Genomic DNA, 18,964 nt, shown 5'->3' with positions numbered 1-18,964 from the left:
TCCAATATCTTGAGATCTAAAATAGAAAACAAAAGATTCAAGATGCTGAACCACAATATTTCTCAAGCTAATGGATATGAAACTGGGAGGAATCATCATTTCCATCAGCAAAACTCAAAGCAAAGCTACAGATTTTTGTGATTGTTGAATAGAACATAAATCATACAGAGGCACCTTGCAGTAAACACAGACAGGCGAACCAATCCTATATCTCATTAATTTACATTCACCTGTTCTGTGAACAATTTCTTTGTCTTCACCTTTCTTCATTTGAAGCTTATGGACCATTCTCCAATGAAGAGACAGCCAGACTGCTTGCCTGTTCCCGATGTTCTGCCAATGCCGATCTGTCTGACCTCAAAATTAACTGGTGACACTGGTGAGAATGAACTATATCAGATTTCACAGTCCTCCCTGTCAGGAATACTTCAATCTGACTGAGTGAAAACAGATTGAAAATCATTCTGTGGGAACACAGAGAAAGTACATCCTGGTGACCATCAATGTTCATTGTGCGATATTCAAAACAATTTATTCAGAGCGAACTGAATAAATTAATTAGTTATTGATCTCACAGCAGAATTTTCTACTAATACTAGCCAACGTCTGGGCAGAAAAAAATTTTGTCACTACAAATATCACTCTGTTTCTCCTCCACAACATAACTGCTTTGCTCTGTAGCTGTGTTTGTATATCAGCCTTACTCTCCCTTTTTTCTCGCTCTCTATATTTTTTTCTCTCTATGGTTTCCTTTCATATTTTAACTTTGATTTTTCATTAAGAGGCTATCCTTTTCTGCAGTTTTGGTATCATTATCTGAGGAAGGATGAGCTTGCTTCGAAGAAAGTGTTGTGAAGGTTTCCCAGAATGATTCCTGAGGTGCCAGATTAATGTATGAAGAGAGATTGAATCAGTTTGGATTATATTCACTGGAGTTGAGAAGAATGAGTCGCGATCTCAAAGAAACCTAAGTATTCTAGGAGAACTAGATAGGGTGGATGCAGCCTAAGGACATAGGGCAATCCATTTCGGACTGAAATGAGGAGAAATTTCTCCACCTAGAGAATTCACTGCCACAGAAAGCAGTTACATCTAAAACATCATATAATTTCAAAAAGGATTTGGATATAGCACTTGATGCTAAATGAATCAAAGGAAATGGAGGGGGAAAGCAGGAACAGGTTAGATGATCAGCCATGATCATAATAAATGGTGGAGCAGGCTTAAAGGGCTGAGTGGCCTGCTCTTGTTTTCAATGATGTGGAGGTGCTGATGTTTGACTGGGCTGGAAAAAGTTAGAAGTCACATGATACCAGGTTATTATCCAACAGGTTTATTTGAAATCCCAAGCTTTTGTAGCACTGCTCCTTTGTCAGGTAAGAATCATAGAATCCCTACAGTGTGGAAACAGGCTCTTCGGCCCAACAAGTCTACACTGACCCTGAGAGCATCCCCCCAAGACCCATCACCCTGTAAACCACCTAATCTACACATCCCTCAACACTACAGGCAATTTATCATGGCCAATCCACCCAGCTTGCACATCTTTGGATTGTGGGAGGAAACAGGAGCACCTGGAGGAAACCCATGCAGACATGAGGAGAACGTGCAAACTCCACACAGAAAGTTGCCTGAAGGTGGAATTGAATCCAGGTCCCTTGTGCTGTGAGGCAGCAGTGCTAACCACTGAGCCACTGAGGTAAAGTGAATAGAAGCACACAGGCACAGAACTTACGATTGGAGAGATCAAAAGATCATGCAAATAGTGTTAGTGGAGTGTCGACAGTCTGAATAATAAGTCACTGCAGATGAACAAGAGTGTCAGACAGTCAGGGAGAGGACAGTGTTGCACCGGGAAAGGAGATAGTAGCTGAACAGCTGCAGCAACACATATGAATAACAGTAATGCAAAGCTCGAACTGGGAAGGGAGGTAATACATACAGTGAGACAGAGCAAGATTTATTGCTGGTCAAAATACTTAGGCAAAAGAGAAATAACTTGGGGCCTGTTATTGGAAGAGTGGCTGGAGCCAAGGAATGGCACCTGGAAAAATTGACTGAGAAGCAGTGAGGAGGCCATCTCAGATATTGTGAGATATTACTGTCAAGTGTATTGCCACTAACAAATTGGATGTTTAATAAAGAACCAAAATCATTATCAGAATAGGTGGATGGAATTTCATAACATTCAAGTATTCAATTGTCTCAACACAAAAATGATTTGCCATTGTCCTAATGCTTCAGTGTGAAAAAGCATCACCTGGTGGGAGCACTGAATCTTTCAGATCAGGATGTTTGCGTGTATTTTTATTCGTTCCTGGGATGTGGGTATTACTAAGTCAGCATTTCCTGCGGATCCCTCCTTTCCCTGAAGAAGGTGGTAGTGACTGTGAGCTGTCTTCTCGAACCACTGTAGCCCAGTGGTTTCAGTACACCAGCTTCTTCAGCAATTTCTATTTTTGTTTCTGATTTCCAGCATCCGCAGTTCTTTCAGTTTTTTATTGGGTACACCATCAGTGCTTTGAGGAAGGAAGCTCCGGTATTTTGATCCTGCGACTTTGAAGGAATGCTGATATATTTCCAAGATGTGCCATCTTGAATCCCAGAGAGCATTGGAAAGGTGGCATCAGACCCTAAAGACAACGCTGAGGGCTTATTGCCAGGATTATCCAAACAATTGGATAAAGGTATCCTAATTATTTTATTTGCCATTAGAGATGCCCCAAATGAATCAACTCAGTTTACTCCATTTGAATTGATATTCAGACACAAAGTAAGAGGTCCTTTAAAATTAATTAAGGAAAAGTTGATAAGTCTGAAGTGAGAGATTTCACAGTTATATTATGTATCTGAGGTGACAGAAAGACTAAACAGAGTAGGTGAATTAGCTTGACAACATCTGAACGTGGCACAGCATCTAATGAAGCAAGAAGCAGATAAGAAATCTAAAATTCATACATTTGTCCATGGAGATAAAGTATTGGTTCTGTTACCAGTGGTAGGAGATCTCTTCAAAGTAAGGTTTAGTAGTCCTTATCAGATTGAGAAGACATTGAGTCAGGTGAATTATCTGGTAAAGATGCCAGATGGAAAAAATCTTGTTGAATATGTTAAGTGAATATGCCGAAACCTTATTATGACAGGGAAAGGGAACTGGAGAAACAGGTATTGTGACTGCCCCTCGGAGTGAGGAATCAAATCCAGATGATTTGGACTTTGATGTGCCTCAAAATAAGTTAAATAATGAGGAAGTCCTTAGAGAATGGGATAGGATAGTGAGCTATCTGTCTCAGGAACAGAGAACTGAATTGAAAGGCTTGTTGCAGCAATATGAGGATATGTAGGAATAGAATGGGGAGGACTAATATTATAGGACATGAGGTTGAAGTAGGGAATGCTGTTCCAATAAAAAAAACACCCCTACAGGCTTAATCCTTCCAAAGTTGCATGGGTACAGAAGGAAGTGGAAGCAATGCTCCAAGAAGATATCATTGAGTTTAGTCAACGCAAGTGGAGTCCACCGATCGTGTTGGCTACCAAACCTGGTGGTACCCAACAATTCTGCATGGATTATTGGAAGGTCAATGCCATAACTAAATCAGACTCATACCCAATTCCAAGGCTGGAGGACTGTGTGGAAGAAGTCGGACAAGCCACTTACATCACAAAGTTAGACTTACTTCATGGTTTACTGGCATGTATCTTTGTTGGAGAGAACAAAAGAAGATTCTACGTTTGTAACCCCAAATGAGCTATATCAATTTAAAGTAATGCCCTTTGGAATGAAGATCACACCAGCCACATTTCAAAGATTTATGAACAAAGCTGTGGCAGGATTGATTAATTGTACCATTTATGTGGATGACTTGGTGATCTTTAGTCATTCATGGAAAGATTGCATGATGCACTTGGCAGAGCTCTTTGAGAGACTACAGGAGGAAAATCTGGTTACAAATTTAGCAAAAGCTGTATTTGCGAAGGCAGAAGTGATATTCTTGGAACAAAACATCAGACATGGAAGGATGACCCTGAGGAATGTGAAGACAAAGGCCATCGAGGAATCTCCAAGACCTTTCTTGAAGAAAGAGGTTCTTCGATTTTTGGCACTAAGCAGATTCTACAGGAAGTTTGTACCAAACGTTAGTAGCGTGGTGGCACCATTGACGGATTTGCTAAAAAATAACATGAAATTTTGATGAGCAGAACAATGCCAGAAGACATTTGAGAATTTAAAAACCATATTAACCACCGCACCAGTTTTAGCCACACCAAATTTCTCGAAACCCTTTAAAGCCGTGATTAATGCCAGCAATGTAGGGGTTGGAGCTGTGTTGTTCCAGGAGAATGTAGGGGTTGGAGCTGTGTTGTTCCAGGAGAATGATGGCAGAATTCAAAGGCCAATTAGTTATTTTTCAAAGAAACTCAATATGCAGCAGAGAAAATACTCACCATTGAAAAAGAGTTATTGAGTTTGGTATTGGTCTTACAACATTTTAATGTTTATGTTGCAAACAATGTTTTGGAGACAGTTGTGTATACAGACCACAACCCTCTCACCTGTTGTGGACGGGAATGGGGACTGCAGGGAGGATGAGCCAACTGACCACAGCACCGTGCTGCAGGGAGCCATCCAAGTTGGGGGGAGAGAAGAGAAACCTGGTTGAAATTGGGGATAGTATAGTTAGGCGCATAGACACTAATCTCTGTGACCAGGATCTAGGGTCCCAAAAGTTGTGTTGTCTACCTGGTGCTCGTGCTCAGGATATCTCATCTGTGCTGCAGAGAAACTTGGAGTGGGAGGGTAAAGATCCAGTTGTCATGGTCCATATAGGTACCAGTGACATAGATAAAACTAGGGCAGGGAAGTTCTGCTAAGGGAGTATGAACAGCTAGGACCTAACTTAGAAAGCAGAACCAAAAAGGTAATAATCCTTGGATTACTACCTGAACTATGAGTTAATTGGCACAGCGTCAATAAGATTAAGCAGGTAAATGCATGGCTTAACGATTGGTGTGGGAAAAATGGGTATGAATTCATTGGGATATTGGCACCAGTACTGGGGAGGATGGGACCTGTTCTGATGGGACAGTCTTCATCTGAATCATGAGGGACCAGAGTCCTAGTGAATCGCATAACTAGGGCTGTAGATAGGGCTTTAAACTAAATGGGAGGGGAAGGGTTCAGTTGTAGAGGAAATTAGAAACCCTAAGTTAAAGGAGGAGGTAAGAGTAGAGGTTAGCAATGTGGCAGATGGTTACCAGACACTAAAGGTGAGGGACACAACAAGTGATTGTCTTTATGCACTAAAGATTTATAAAAGAGTAGGGAAATTTACCAGTAGAACAAATTTAAAACCTTTGTATCTAACTGCATGAAGCATTCAAAACAAAATTAATGAGTTAATTGCGCAAATAGAAACAAAAGGGTATGATTTGGTAGTGAATACTGAGACATGGTTACAAGGAGACCAGGGCTGGGGATTGAACATCCAAGGGTATTCAGCATTTCAGAAAGATAAACTGAAAGGAAAAGGATGTGGTATAGCTTTGCTGATAAAGGAAGGGATCAGTGCTGTAATGAGTAAGGACATAAGCATGGGAAATCAAGATGTGGAATCAGTCTGGATAGAAATAAGAAATAACAAAGGTAAGAAGTATTTGGTAGGAGTAATCTATAGGTCTCCAAACAGTAGTTCCACAGTGGGGCACAGTTATAAACCAGGAAATATTAGTGGCTTGCAAGAAAGGTACAGCAATAATCATGGATGATTTTAACATGCACATAGATTGGAAGAATCAAATTGGCAAGGGTAGTCTGGAGGCATAGTTCATTGAATATATTAGAGATTGTTTCTTGGGGCATTATATTGTGGAACCAACCAGGGAGCAGTTATTCTGGATTTGTAATGAAGAGAGATGAATTGATGACATCATAGTGTGATAGAATTCAAAATTCGGTTTGGGGGTGAGAAAGTGGAGTCCCACAGTAGTGTTCTGGAATTAAACAAAGGGAATAACATAGGCATAAGGTCAGATTTGGCCCAAGTAGATTGGGCAGGAAGGCTAAAAGGTAAGACAGCAGATGAACAGTGGCAGTTGGTTAAGGAGCTACTTACTTCCTCACAACTAAAGTATGTCCCAGTGATGAAGAAAGATGATAAGGGGGGTAAAAAATTCATCCATTGCTAAACAAGGAGGTCAAGGATAACATAAAGTCAAAAAATAAAGCCTATCATATTGTAATGGCCAGTGGCAGGCTGGAAGACTGGGAAACTTTCAAACATTATCAAAGGGATACTAAAAAATTAATAAAAAGAGCTAAGATAAACTACAAAAGAAAAATAGCACAAAATATTTAAAAAGATAACAAAAGCTCCTATAGGTATATTAAAGGGAACAGAGTCACTAAGGTGAATGTTGGTCCCTTAGAAGATGAAACTGGAGGGCTAATAGTGGGGAGCACTAAAATGGCAGATGCTAAATCAATTCTTTGCCTCAGTTTTCACAGTGGAGGACAATAGTACCATTTCTATTGGGACGGGCAAGTCAGAGGCAATGGAAAGGGTAGAACTTCGAACAATCAACATTGATAGGTAAAAGGTACTCAGCAAATCTATTAGGATTGAGGACAGACAAGTCCTCCAGGCCTGATGGATTACATTGTAGGGTATTAAATGAAGTGGGGCAGAGATAGTGGATCCATTGGTTACAATATTCCAAAATTCCCTGGATACAGGAAGGGTTCCAGTATATGGGAAAAATGCTAATGCAACACCCCAATTCAAAAAGGGAGGGAGGCAATATGTAGGAAATTACAGACCAATTAGCTTAACATCTGTTGTTGGCAAAATGTTAGAATCAATTATCAAGGAAGCAATATCAGGACATTTGGAAAATCAAACCGCTATCCAGCAGAGTCAGCATGGTTTTATGAGGGGCATATCATGTTTGACTAATTTGCTAGAGTTCTTCGAAGATCTAAATAGCAAAGTGGATAATAGGGATCCTGTAGATGTAATGTATCTAGACTTCCAGAAGGCATTTGATAAGGCGCTGCACAAAAGGTTAATTTACAAGATTGGATCATAAGGGATTAGGGGTAATTTATTACCTTGGACAGGTAACTGGCTGATGGACAGAAGACAGAGAGTCGGGATGAATGGGTCATTTTCTGCATGGCAAGAAGTAACAAGTGCGGTGCCACTGGGTTCGGTCCTTGGAGCCCAGTTATTTACAATCTACATTAACGATGTGGATACAGGAATAGAAGGTTCTATAGCCAATTTGCAGGCAACACAAAAATAGATGGGATGGTAAAGAGCAATCAGGAAATAACAACCTTACAAATGGACATAGATAGGTTAGGAGACTGGGCCAAAATGTGGCAGAGGGAGTTTAACGTGGATAAGTGTGAAGCCATGCAGTTTGGTCAGAAAAATGGGATGGCGACCTACTATCTAAATCAGGAGAGAATTCAGGGTACACTGGTGCAGAGGGATCTGGGTGTCCTTATTCATGAGTCACAGAAGACTAGCACATGTTTACAGCACATAATAAAGAAAGCGAATGGAATGTTGGCTTTTATAGTTAAAGGAATAGGATATAAAGGTAAGGAAGTATTGTTGCAACTGTACAAGGCATCGGTGAGGCCATACCTTGAGTATTGTGCACAGTTTTGGTCACCTTATTTGAGGGAGAATGTGGCGACATTGGAGGCAGTTCAGAGGAGGTTTACTAGATTGATCCCAGAGATGAGTGGTTTGTCATATGAAGAGAGATTGAACAGTTTAGGCCTATACTGTGTGGAATTTACAAGAATCAGGGGAGATCAAATGGAGGTATTCAAGATGATAAAAGATACAGATAAAATAGATGTGGACAGGATGCTTCCTCTTGTGGGGCATTCTAGGACAAGAGGTCATAGGCTTAGGATAAGGGGTAGGAAATTTAAAACAGAATTGAGGATAAACTACTTCTCCCAAAAGATGGTGAATCTGTGGAATTCACTACTCCAAAGTCCGGTGAATGCTGGGACAGTGAGAAAATTTAAGGAGGAATCAGACAGATTTTTAATTGGTAATGAGTTGAAAGGTTATGGAGAAGGCAGGAAAATGAGAGTGAGGAGTGTATCAGCCATGATAAATGGTGGAGTAGACTCAATGGGCCGAATGGCCTAATTCTGCCCTTACTTCAAATGAACTTATGATTTAAGGACAAGAATACAAGAACTTATGATTTAAGGACAAGAATACAAGACTATTTCATTGGAGTCTTATGTTATAGGCTTTTAATTTATAGAATGTACGTGTTGCGGGTCAGAAAAATGTTTTGCAGGTGTGTTATCACAGATTTGAAAGAACATGTGTAGATGAGATAGAACGGGTATGGTTCAATGTTATACATGTATGCAGAATTAGTATGAAGGGTGTAACTTTAGATTAGTGACCTATGTAACTCATGATAATGGTGTTATGATTTTTAAAAAGCCATCTTTTCATGATGATGGTTCTTTTTTTTTCTTAAGGGGGAAAGTGTTATGAAGTTGTGTAGAGTAATTGTGAATTGGAAGACAGGAAACTAGAATTTGTTTGTAAAGTAAAAAGTGCATGGAGCCTTTAAGAAGCGAAGTGCTTTTCTAAACTTAGAGATTTATACAGAAAAGAAAGTGTCTTTATGTAGCTGAAGATGCACTAAAATGGAAACATGTATCAATTGGCTGTGTGATATGGCTATGAGCTGGAATCAACCCATTAATTTAAACCAAGCACATAGCGATTGAAAGCCAATTGAATTTAAATCAGATGGCTTTGACAATCTCAGACCAATGTTATTGTAAGAAAATTGATATGTCATCCAAGGTACATAAGGAGAAGGATTTTGAAAATCAGTGGGAGAGCGAACTACCATCTGAGAAATAAGCACCGAGTTCTCACAGGAAATCACTAAGCTCTCTCTAAGAAAGCACAATCTGTCCGTAAAAGGTACCACAGCAATTCTAGCTGAGTCCTCACAGACAAATTCACAGAAAAAACATTCCTGATAGCCAGATCAGCGGATAAAATGCGTTTATGACTTGAGAACAGCAGAAGAAAGGCACGTAGACTTTGAGACACTAAGTTTAATTTTTTTTTTCTTACTACTTGTTATACAAGTGGGACTTCTGTTTATTGGAATAGCATACCAGTAGCACTTAGACACTTCTGAAGAAGGGTCTAGACCTGAAATGTCAGCTTTCCTGCTCCTCTGATGCTGCTTGGCCTGCTGTGTTCATCCAGCTCTACACCTTGTTATCTCAGATTCTTCAGCATCGGCAGTTCCTACTATCCCAATAGCATTTAGTTCAGTTTGGGAATAGTTAGTAGTTAGGGGGAATTGTTTGGTTTGTTGGTAATTCTGTTAATTTGTTCACTGTAAGGGTTAAATAAATAAATTGTTACTTGTTACTTATAAAGGGAGTATCAGGGATTCCTCTACATTAACTCCGTTAACATAGTATGAGGGGCAAGGTGAGCTTCTCTGGGTGTTTCAGGTTTAATTATTAGAAGGGAACCTCTACTCCCACCATAACAGATTGGAGCTGGCAATATATTTTCAAGTCAGGATGATAAGTGGCTTGGAAGGTGGTGGTGTTCCATGTAACTGCTGTTTTATTTTATAGATGGAAGTACCTGTGGTTTTGGAAGGCGCCCTCTAAGGATTTTTGGAGAATTTCTACAGTAATCTTGTAGATAGTATACATTGCTACTACTGAGTGTTGGTGTTGGTGTTGGAGGGAGTAGATGCATGTGGATATGATACTACTTAAGTGGGCTGCTTTATCATGGATGGTGTCAAGCTTATCATAGAATCCCTACAGTGTAGAAACAGGCCCTTTGGCCCAACAAGTTCACACCGAACCTCAGAGCATCCCACCCAGACCCACCCCCTGTCACCCACCCAATCTACACATCCCCAAACACTATGGGCAATTTAGCATGGCCAATTCACTTAACCTGCACATCTTTGGACTGTGGGAGGAAACTGGAGCACCCGGAGCGAACCCCCATGGACACGGGGAGAATGTGCAAACTCCACACAGTCGCCCGAGGGTGGAATTGAACCCAGGTCCCTGGACCTGTGAGGCAGCGGTGCTAACCACTGAGCCACCATGCCACCCCAAAACTGGTGTGAAAGTACCACACATACTTGAAACCTGCTGAATAGAAGAAACATGATCAAGCAGCACCCCAAACAACAAGCTCTGCTTCGATATAAATGAAAAGCTTTTTACTACCCTCAGACACCATGAGCATGATGTGATTTGAACAGGCAGCCTTCTTTTCTGGAGTCAGACACGCTACCGTTGTGCCACAAGCTCACAGTTCTTGAGTGTTGTTGGAGCTGCACCCATCCAGGGAAATGGGGAGTATTCCATCAAAGAGCTGACTTGTGCCTAAGGCATTAAAAGAAGTAACTACAGAGATCGTGGATACATTGGCCCTAATCTTCCAACAATCCTTAGATTAGGGATAAGTGCCAGAGCAACACATCTATTTCAAAGAAGGAGGAGGCAAAAAAAAAGGTAACTTTCAGCCAGTTACCTTAACATCATGGTCAGTGATGTTGTCAGTCTCTTGCAGTAGTTTTGCTAGGCCTCTGTGAAAATCAACAAGACAGATATGTAGCCAAAAAAGTGCAATATTCAGTCCAATATGTTTGGCTGTGAATTCACAACTTTCCTGAAATGGAACTTAAATCCACAATTTCTTGCTCACAGGCAAGGGTGCTGCCCTTGCATTCCAAGTAATCCACGATATTAAATCCAATCTGAGACCATGATGTTTACATTAAAGTATTAAAAAAACAACTTCTATTTATGTAGCACCTTTAATGTAGTAAACGATTCTGAGAAAGATTGTAAAGCTAGATTCATGCCCATAAGGCAATATCAGTACATATGGTCAAAACCTTGGTAAAGATGAAGGTCTTAAGTACATCTTAAAGGCAGAAAGTGACATATAGGGACAGAGGGTAGTCCAGAGCTTTGTGCCCAGGCAGCTAAAGGCACAGCCACTAATAGTGGAGCAATTAAAATCAGGGATCCCCAATAGGCCACTATTTGATGAGGTCATGTATCACAGAGGGTTGTGAAACCAGAGAAAGTTACAGAAAGAGAGAGGAGTAATGCCATAAGGGAATCTGAAAACAAGGATAAACCTTTTTTAAAAGATCAATGCATTGCAAAAACACCAAAGTAGGTCAGCGATTACAGGGGGTGATAGGTTAACAAGCTTGAAGTGAGCAAGGACGTCGGTAGTTGGCAGCCTCAACTTTAAGCAGCAAATGTACAAAAGACCAGCTAGGAGCATGTTGAAATAGTCAAGTCTAGAAGTTACATCATCATGACTGAGGGTTTCTTCAGCAAATGAATTGAGGCAAGGACAAAGTCAGGAGCTGGAATTAGAGCTTGGAACTCAGAAGACTACAACGCATCAGAGTGAACCTGGTCAGTTCATCTTGTAGCATCTAGATTCTTGGTAAACAGATGGAATAATGTGTTGATTGTGTGCTTTCTGAGAGCTAAAGCGTTACTAATAAGAAGGAAGTTGCATTAGATTCTAATTTGGCTGTCTATTATTTATCCTTCACAAAATTTGTGACCCAATTGGGAAAGGGATCGACATTTCTGGCGTCCTTGGGTGATCTGGAATTTGTTAAATGTGTTCAGGGAAGCTACCTCAAGTAGTATACAGAGGGTCTTACTCAGGAAGGGGCAAAACTCAACCTGCTCCTGGGAAATAGGGCAGGACAGGTGACAGAGGTGAGCACTTTGGGACCAGCGACCATAGTTCCATTAATTTTAAAATAGTTATGAAGAAGAACAAAACTGGTCCACAGGTTCAAGTTCTAAATTGGGGCAAGGCAAATTTTGATGGAATTAGACAGCAGCTTGCAGGGGTTGATTGGAGCAGTTTGTTTGCAGGCAAAGGGACCTCTGGCAAGTGGGAGGCCTATAAAAGTGTGATAGCTATAGTTCAAGATCTATATGTTCCTGTGAGGATGAAGGGCAAGGTTGGCAGGAGTAGGGAACCCTGGATGACAAGGGATAATGAGGCTTTGACAATAAAAAAGGAGGAGGCATGGCTCAGGTAGAGGCAGCTGGGATCAAGGGAATCCCTGGAGGTATATAAGGGATACAGGTGTTTACTGAATAAGGAAATTAAGAGGGTGAAAAGGGGGAACGAGATAGCTTTGTCTGAGAATATTAGGGTGAATCCAAGGAGATTAAGTATATCAAAGGAAAAAGAATACAGAAAATAGGACAGCTCAAGACCAAAGTGGACATATGTGGAACCGCAGGAGATGGGCGAGGTCCTCAATGAATATTTCTCTTCTGTGTTTACCGTGGAGAAAGACATGAAGACTTGGAAACTTGGGGAAGTTATTGGTGATATCTTGGGGACAGTCCATATCACAGTACAGGTGGTGTTGGGCAAATTAAAATGTATGAAGATGGATAAATCTCCTGGTCCTGATCAGATATATCCAAGAGCATGTAAGAGGCTAGAGAAGAAATTGTGGGGGCCCTGGCTGATATACTTGCATCATCATTGTTTACAGGTGAGGTCCTGGAAGACTGGAGGGTCGCGAATGTTGTGCCCTTATTCCAGAAGGGCTGCAATGAGAAACCTGGGAATTATAGACCAGTAAGCTTAACATCTGTGGTAGGTAAGCTACTTGAGAAGATTCTGAAGGATAAAATATGCAAACATTTGGAAAGACAGGGTTTGATTAGGAGGAGTCAGATGGCTTCGTGCATGGGAGATCATGCCTAACAAATTTGTTAGACTTCTTTGATAAAGTGACCAGGAAAGTTGATGAGGGCAAGGCAGCAGACATAGTCTGTGTGGATTTTAGTAAAGCCTTTGATAAGGTTCCGCAGAGTGGGTTGGTTTGGAAGGCTAGATCACATGGAATCCAGGGAGAGCTGGCAAATTGGATACACAATTGGCTTAATGGTAGGAAGCAGAGGGTAATACTGGAAGGATACTTGTCTGACTGAAGTCCTGTGATTAGTGGTGTGCCTCAGGGGTTGGTGCTGGGCCCATTGCTGTTTGTTATTTATACCAATGACATGGATGAGAATGCACAAGGCATGATTAGAAGGTTTGCGGATGACACTAAAATAGGCAATATCCTGGATAGGCAGGAAGGTTATCAGAAATTGCAGCAGGATCTTGATCAGCCGGGGAAGTGGCCCGAGAAATGGCAAATAGAGTTGAATACAAATAAGTGTGAGGTGTTGCATTTTGGAAAGTCAAATTCAGGTAGGAGTTTCATGGTGAATGGTAGGGTCTTAAGGAGTGTAGTGGAAGAGAGGGACTTTGGAGTTCAGGTGTACAATTCTCTGAAATTGGAGTCACAGGTAGACAGGGCAGTGAAGAAGGCTTTTGGCACACTGGCTTCATCAGTCAGGGCATTGAAAATAGAAGTTGAGAAGTTATGTTGCAGTTGTTCAGGACATTGGTGAGGCCGGACTTGGAGTATGGTGTTCAGTTTTGGTCACCTAGCTACAGGAAGGATGTTGTTAAACTGAAGAGCGCAGAAGAAATTTACAAGGGTGTTGCCAGGACTCAAGGGACTGAGTTGTAGGGAGAAGTTAGGAGTTTTTCCTTTAGTGTGTAGGAGACTGAGGGGGGATTTTATAGAAGTGTATAAGATCATGAGAGGTGTGGATAGGGTGAATGCACTCAGTCTTTTTCCCAGGGTTGGAGAATCGAGGACTAGAGGGCATCAGTTTAAGGTAAGAGGGGAAAGAATACATGGGAACCTGAGAGGCAACATTTTTACACAGTGGGTGGTATGCATATAGAATGAGCTGCCATCAGAAATGGTTGAGGCAGGTACATTAACAACATTTAAAAGGCATTTGGATGAACACATAGATAGGAAAGTTTTAGAAGGATATTGGCCAAGTGCAGGGAAATGGGGATATTGTGGATGGACATTTTGGTCAGCATGGGCCTGTCTCCGTGCTGTTTGACTCTATGACTCTATGAAATGAATATCTGATTAGGTCAGGGTACTTTTTCAGGTGGATAAACGTTTTTACACTTAATTCTACCACAGTGGAGACCGTGATCAAAACACTGAAGACAATTTTTATCAGATGAGATTGTATCAGACAACAGTCTGCAGTTTGTGAATAAAGAGTTTAAGAGGTTCACAGCAAAATTAGGAACCAAACATGTCATTAGTTCCCCTCTTCATTCACAGGCCAATGGAGAATTAGAGAGCAGTGAATGTTGTTATGATCAAAGGCAGTGATTGGAATTTAGTTTTATTGAATCACAGGTCAACATCTTTAACTAAAGGATATTAATCAGCAGAGTTCCTTATGAGTAGAAGGTTGAAAGCAGAAATCCCAATACTACAGCAAGATCTCAGACCAAACATCACACCTCAAGAACATCAGACAAGAAGAATCAAAAGAATTGGTATAATTCATGCATAGACCATAGAATTTATCCACTTTGCTACCAAGCCTGGATCAGAGATAGGAAATCAGAAGGTACAGACCTCAGAAAAGCAAAACCGCCATGGTCTTACATTACTCAAATTCCAATAGGAACATTCAGAAAGAACAAAAAAATTGGGATAACAAGAAGAGACTACATTAAATACCTTGCAAATGGTTACACAGGTTACCAAACATGGCTGTCAACTAAGTGGTTTGACTTTCTCCAGAAAGGATGAAGAAAAGAGAAATAAAGCATCTTACTTATAGCTCACTCCTAACTCATAATTACTGGCCTGCTTTTACTGATTACCCAATCCGAAATCTGGGAGAATGTGAAATCCAGCACAGTTTTGATCCTAATAATGCTAGATTTTGAACAGTGCCTGTACGATTGTAAAGAGACATGACACATAGCCTAACCTGGGACAAATTGAGTCAAATACTCAAACCACTGTCGCATGGTGGAATCTCCAAGCAAGCAGACAATTTTTCTACGGAGGCATTCTTTAATTTTTGCAGGAGTGTCAAAACGGTGAATATTGCAGGTCGTTGACATCCACTGGTCCTGATAATAAAAGCCAGATGGTGACACCATGGGCTGTCCCCGGACACATTCTCCAAGAGCCGGAGCTGAAAATAAAGAGAAACGAGGTACAGGAATTGTGATATGCTACATCTTCAAATATCAACACACTTCTCCAATGTTTCCAAAGCAATGACAATCCCAGCAGGGCCATTAGCTGTTGCCACAGGAAGTAAACAAGTACATGAAGAAAAATAATCTAAATAATATTGTGAACAAGTCTGTGTCAATGGGTAAATGCACCAGCTGGTGTGTCACTGAGCTATCATGATAAGGAGGTCTCCCCTTTAAATCTGTTATAATGATAATGGAACCACTTAATAGGTTACATTTAAAGATCATAATCATGTTCCATTAGATATCACATGCAATATACATGGCTGTCAACTAGACCATTAACTATGACCTGAAATTATGATGAAAAAAGCAAATTTTACATGAAACTAAGAAATGACTTCTGACATCTAACTATTGGTTCCTTTGAATTAATTTCCAGTTCAAATACCTTGCACTGTGCTAGCGATAAATATTAAGCAAGACAAGACATATTATATCTATTATCCTTGATATAGAATATAAAGAATATGAACTAATTCTTGAATGGCTTCAGTTAGTTATGTTTTTAATCCAAAACTCCAAAAATAAGCTACATTCAGCATTCTCATGACATAAATATTTAATTTGAGAAGAGTAGAAACAGATTCCATACGTTCAGTAAAATCCATGATTGAAATTACTCTTTAGGTGGAATCTTAAAGGGGGCTGAAATGACATGGGCTGTGGTGAAAACTGTAGCAGAATGACGAAACGTCCAGCGAGGTCAATCTCAACATCGGAAGCAGCTTGCTCTGTCTTTCAAGTATCTGTCAAGCGTTGAGGCAAATTTCTTGCTCGGTAGCGACATGTTGCCTATTAAAGGGACTATTGCTTCTTGATGACCTTATTAAGTGCAGATTGCAGGGGAGGCGATGGCCTATTGGTATTATCGCTGGACTGTTAATCCAGAGACCCAGACAACGTTCTGGGGACCTGGATTCGAATCCTGATATGGCAGATGGTGAAATTTGAATTCAATAAAAATATCTGGAATTAAGTGTCTAATGATGACCATGAATCCATTGTCAATTGTTGGGAAAAACCCATCTGGTTCACTAATGTCCTTGAGGGAAGGAACACTGTCATCCTTATCTGGTCTGGCCTAGATGTGACTCCAGTCCCACAGCAATGTGGTTGACTCTTAACTGCCCTCTGGGCAATTAGAAATGGGCAATAAATGCTGCCCAGCCAGTGACACCCTCATCCCGTGAATGAATAAAGAAAAAAAATTACACCCCACGAATATGCAGGTTTATATTTTATCACCTGGCACAAGCAAAATTGATGAGGCAAGTTCTCGGCATGGAATTCAGGGCAGGCAGCCAGCAACTTCAGCTTGACTTTTGCTCCAAAATCTCTATGTTAGACACTAGGCACCACCAGCTCAAGGCACACTCCATGGGTAACAGCTACTGTGCCCATGTCACAGACATTTGCATCCAACATGCGTCAGCCTCCAAGAATCCTGAAGGTGCATTGTTGATCTATTTACACCATGTTTCTTCAGTTCATTGCTGCACTTCGGAGGAATACAGTAACTATCATTGAAATGTTACAAAAAAGGATGCTGTGTGTTCAGGGACAAGCACCCAGCTTGTGGACTGGACCATGTTGCATCTCTGACTTGTTCGCTTGCTCTCTTAGTGATGATTCAACCTACCTGGATGTTCACAGCATCCCTGCTTTGTATTGCCTTGCATTGCCTTCCCGCGTTTTATTTTCCATGGGAAAGTCGATTGGGATCATGCCCCATGCAGCCCCAGATCCATAGGATTTGGAGATACTTGTGTATGAAACACAGAAAGCTAGCACACGGATGCAGCAGATAATCAGGAAGACTAATGAAATGTTAATCTTTATTTTAAGGGGATTGGAGAATAAGAGTAGAGAAGTCTTACTGCAACTGTACAAATTGCTTGTGAGACCACACCTGGAGTAATGAGAGCAGTTTTAATCCCCTTATTTAAGCAAAGATATTATTTCATTGGAGGCAGTTCAGAGAAAGTTCACTAAAATGATCCATGTATGGAGAAATTATCTTTATGAGCAAAGGCTAAATAGTTTGGAACTCTACTCACTGGAGTTTAGAAGAACGAAAGGTGATCTCATTGAAACATATAAAAATTTTTAAGTAGCTTCACAGGGAAAATGCGAGAGGATGTTTCCTTCTATGGGAGAATCTAGGACCAGAGTGGGTAGTTTCAGAATTAAGGTGTGCTAATTTAAGGCTGAGATGAAGAGAACTTCTTTCTTTAGGAGGATTGTGAGTCTTTGGAAGCATTTGGCACTGAGAGCTGTGGGGGCAGAGACCTGGTGTAATTTAAGGCTGAGTTAGAGAGATTCTTGTTCAGCAAGGGAATAAAGAGTTATGGGGAAAGGGCAGGAAAGTAGATGTGAGGAATGTTGACGGCTATGATCTGAATGAATGGCGGAATAGGCCTGAGGGGCTGAATGGCCTACTCCTGCTCCTATTTCTTGTGGTCTGATTGTCCTATCTTGACTATGCCTATTCTGGGCTGTTTTCCTCGTAGAATGAGAGAGGAGCAGGTATTATGGATGATGAAAATGAATGGCACAGCTGTTACTTTGGTGCAAATTGGGAGTTAAGTGAGTAAGGACCAACAGAGTTAGCAGTGCCAGGGTTCAGGTGGGTGAGAATCAGTGAGGCAAGATGTTGTGGGTATTAGAGAGGGTATTGGTTCCTTGATGGGGAGGTGAGTACAGTAGCAGAGATAGAGTGAGTGTTAGGTATTGGAGAGAAGATGGAAGAGTGGAGAAGGTCTTCCTACATTGCTGGGAATTCCTCCAGGTGGCTGAGACTACAATGAGCTAGGTGGCAACTTGGACTAGACTGGTGTTGTGACCTCTTCTGCTAGTCCTCAGGCAAGGGGACATCCCACCTCGCCACGACCTCAACGACCAGGAACCCCAGTTCCATGTCCATAAGGTGAGCTGCCAATTTTCCCTTTTCTGCCATGTCTGGGGTAAACGTCAGAAACTGTGCAGGAAGACATCAGACTAAAACCACTTCTCTGGTACGTAAATGTCTTTTAAAGATGGTGGCAACCCCAGGGATTCCAGTCCATTGCGGGATATCCTGGCAGTTACAAGTTGTTCCGAGTACGGCAAGTGGTAGGATGGGAATTGGATTAGAGGGATGACATAGAGACAGAGTAGGTTATTAATGAGACAAGTTTGGTCAGATGAGCTGAAATCACTCACTCAGCCTTCAGGAGAAAAACACTCTGAGAAACTCGACAAAGCTGACAGCCAAAAGGAAAGAACGATCTCAGCCCTATATTTATTTCATAGTGCAGGCCCCTTCCTGAACAACAGAGGGACTGTTGGCAGGAGCTTCACTGTTGTCCAGCTGAGGTCTCACATTCCTGTTCCACAGGCAAAGATACTTTGGGAATTCAATCATTTGCAGCAGGGACAGAAACAGGTGATTGCAGATCAGCTGCCTATTCTCCATTCTTTGCCAATACACTGTCTATATCATAGCAGAGATGGTGCAGAGGCATGGAACAAAGTCTGAGCCCAATGTTATTATATTATTCTCAATCAAACGGCATTTGGTTTCATAAAGCACACACTAGGAGCAGATATACATAGAAAGCATGCATTATAACAAATGCTGTATTTAGATTGTTTCATTTTATTTAAAGATTGGCTCCATGTTTATTAATCAGCAAACACCAATCCTCTATGCCCAGCAGTACGATTCCAATATCAAATGCTGTAAACAATGCTCCACAACATGAGAAACAGTGTTATTTAAGGAA

General features: G+C 41.1%; 1 protein-coding gene across 1 annotated transcript in view; it reads right to left on the bottom strand.

Annotated features, from left to right (window-relative positions):
- The window catches only part of LOC109929418 (NXPE family member 3-like), a 456,754-nt gene that overhangs the window by 399,281 nt on the left and 38,509 nt on the right, over positions 1–18,964 (bottom strand). Inside the window, 1 exon segment of the mRNA XM_048603068.1 lies at positions 14,921–15,130. Coding sequence (XP_048459025.1) covers positions 14,921–15,130 — 210 coding nt within the window.

Source organism: Rhincodon typus, chromosome 11 (assembly GCF_021869965.1).
Source record: "Rhincodon typus isolate 14 chromosome 11, sRhiTyp1.1, whole genome shotgun sequence".
In the NCBI taxonomy this organism is placed as follows: domain Eukaryota; kingdom Metazoa; phylum Chordata; class Chondrichthyes; order Orectolobiformes; family Rhincodontidae; genus Rhincodon; species Rhincodon typus.
Note: the sequence above shows the minus strand (reverse complement) of the source record. Positions and strands in the feature narration are given on the sequence as shown.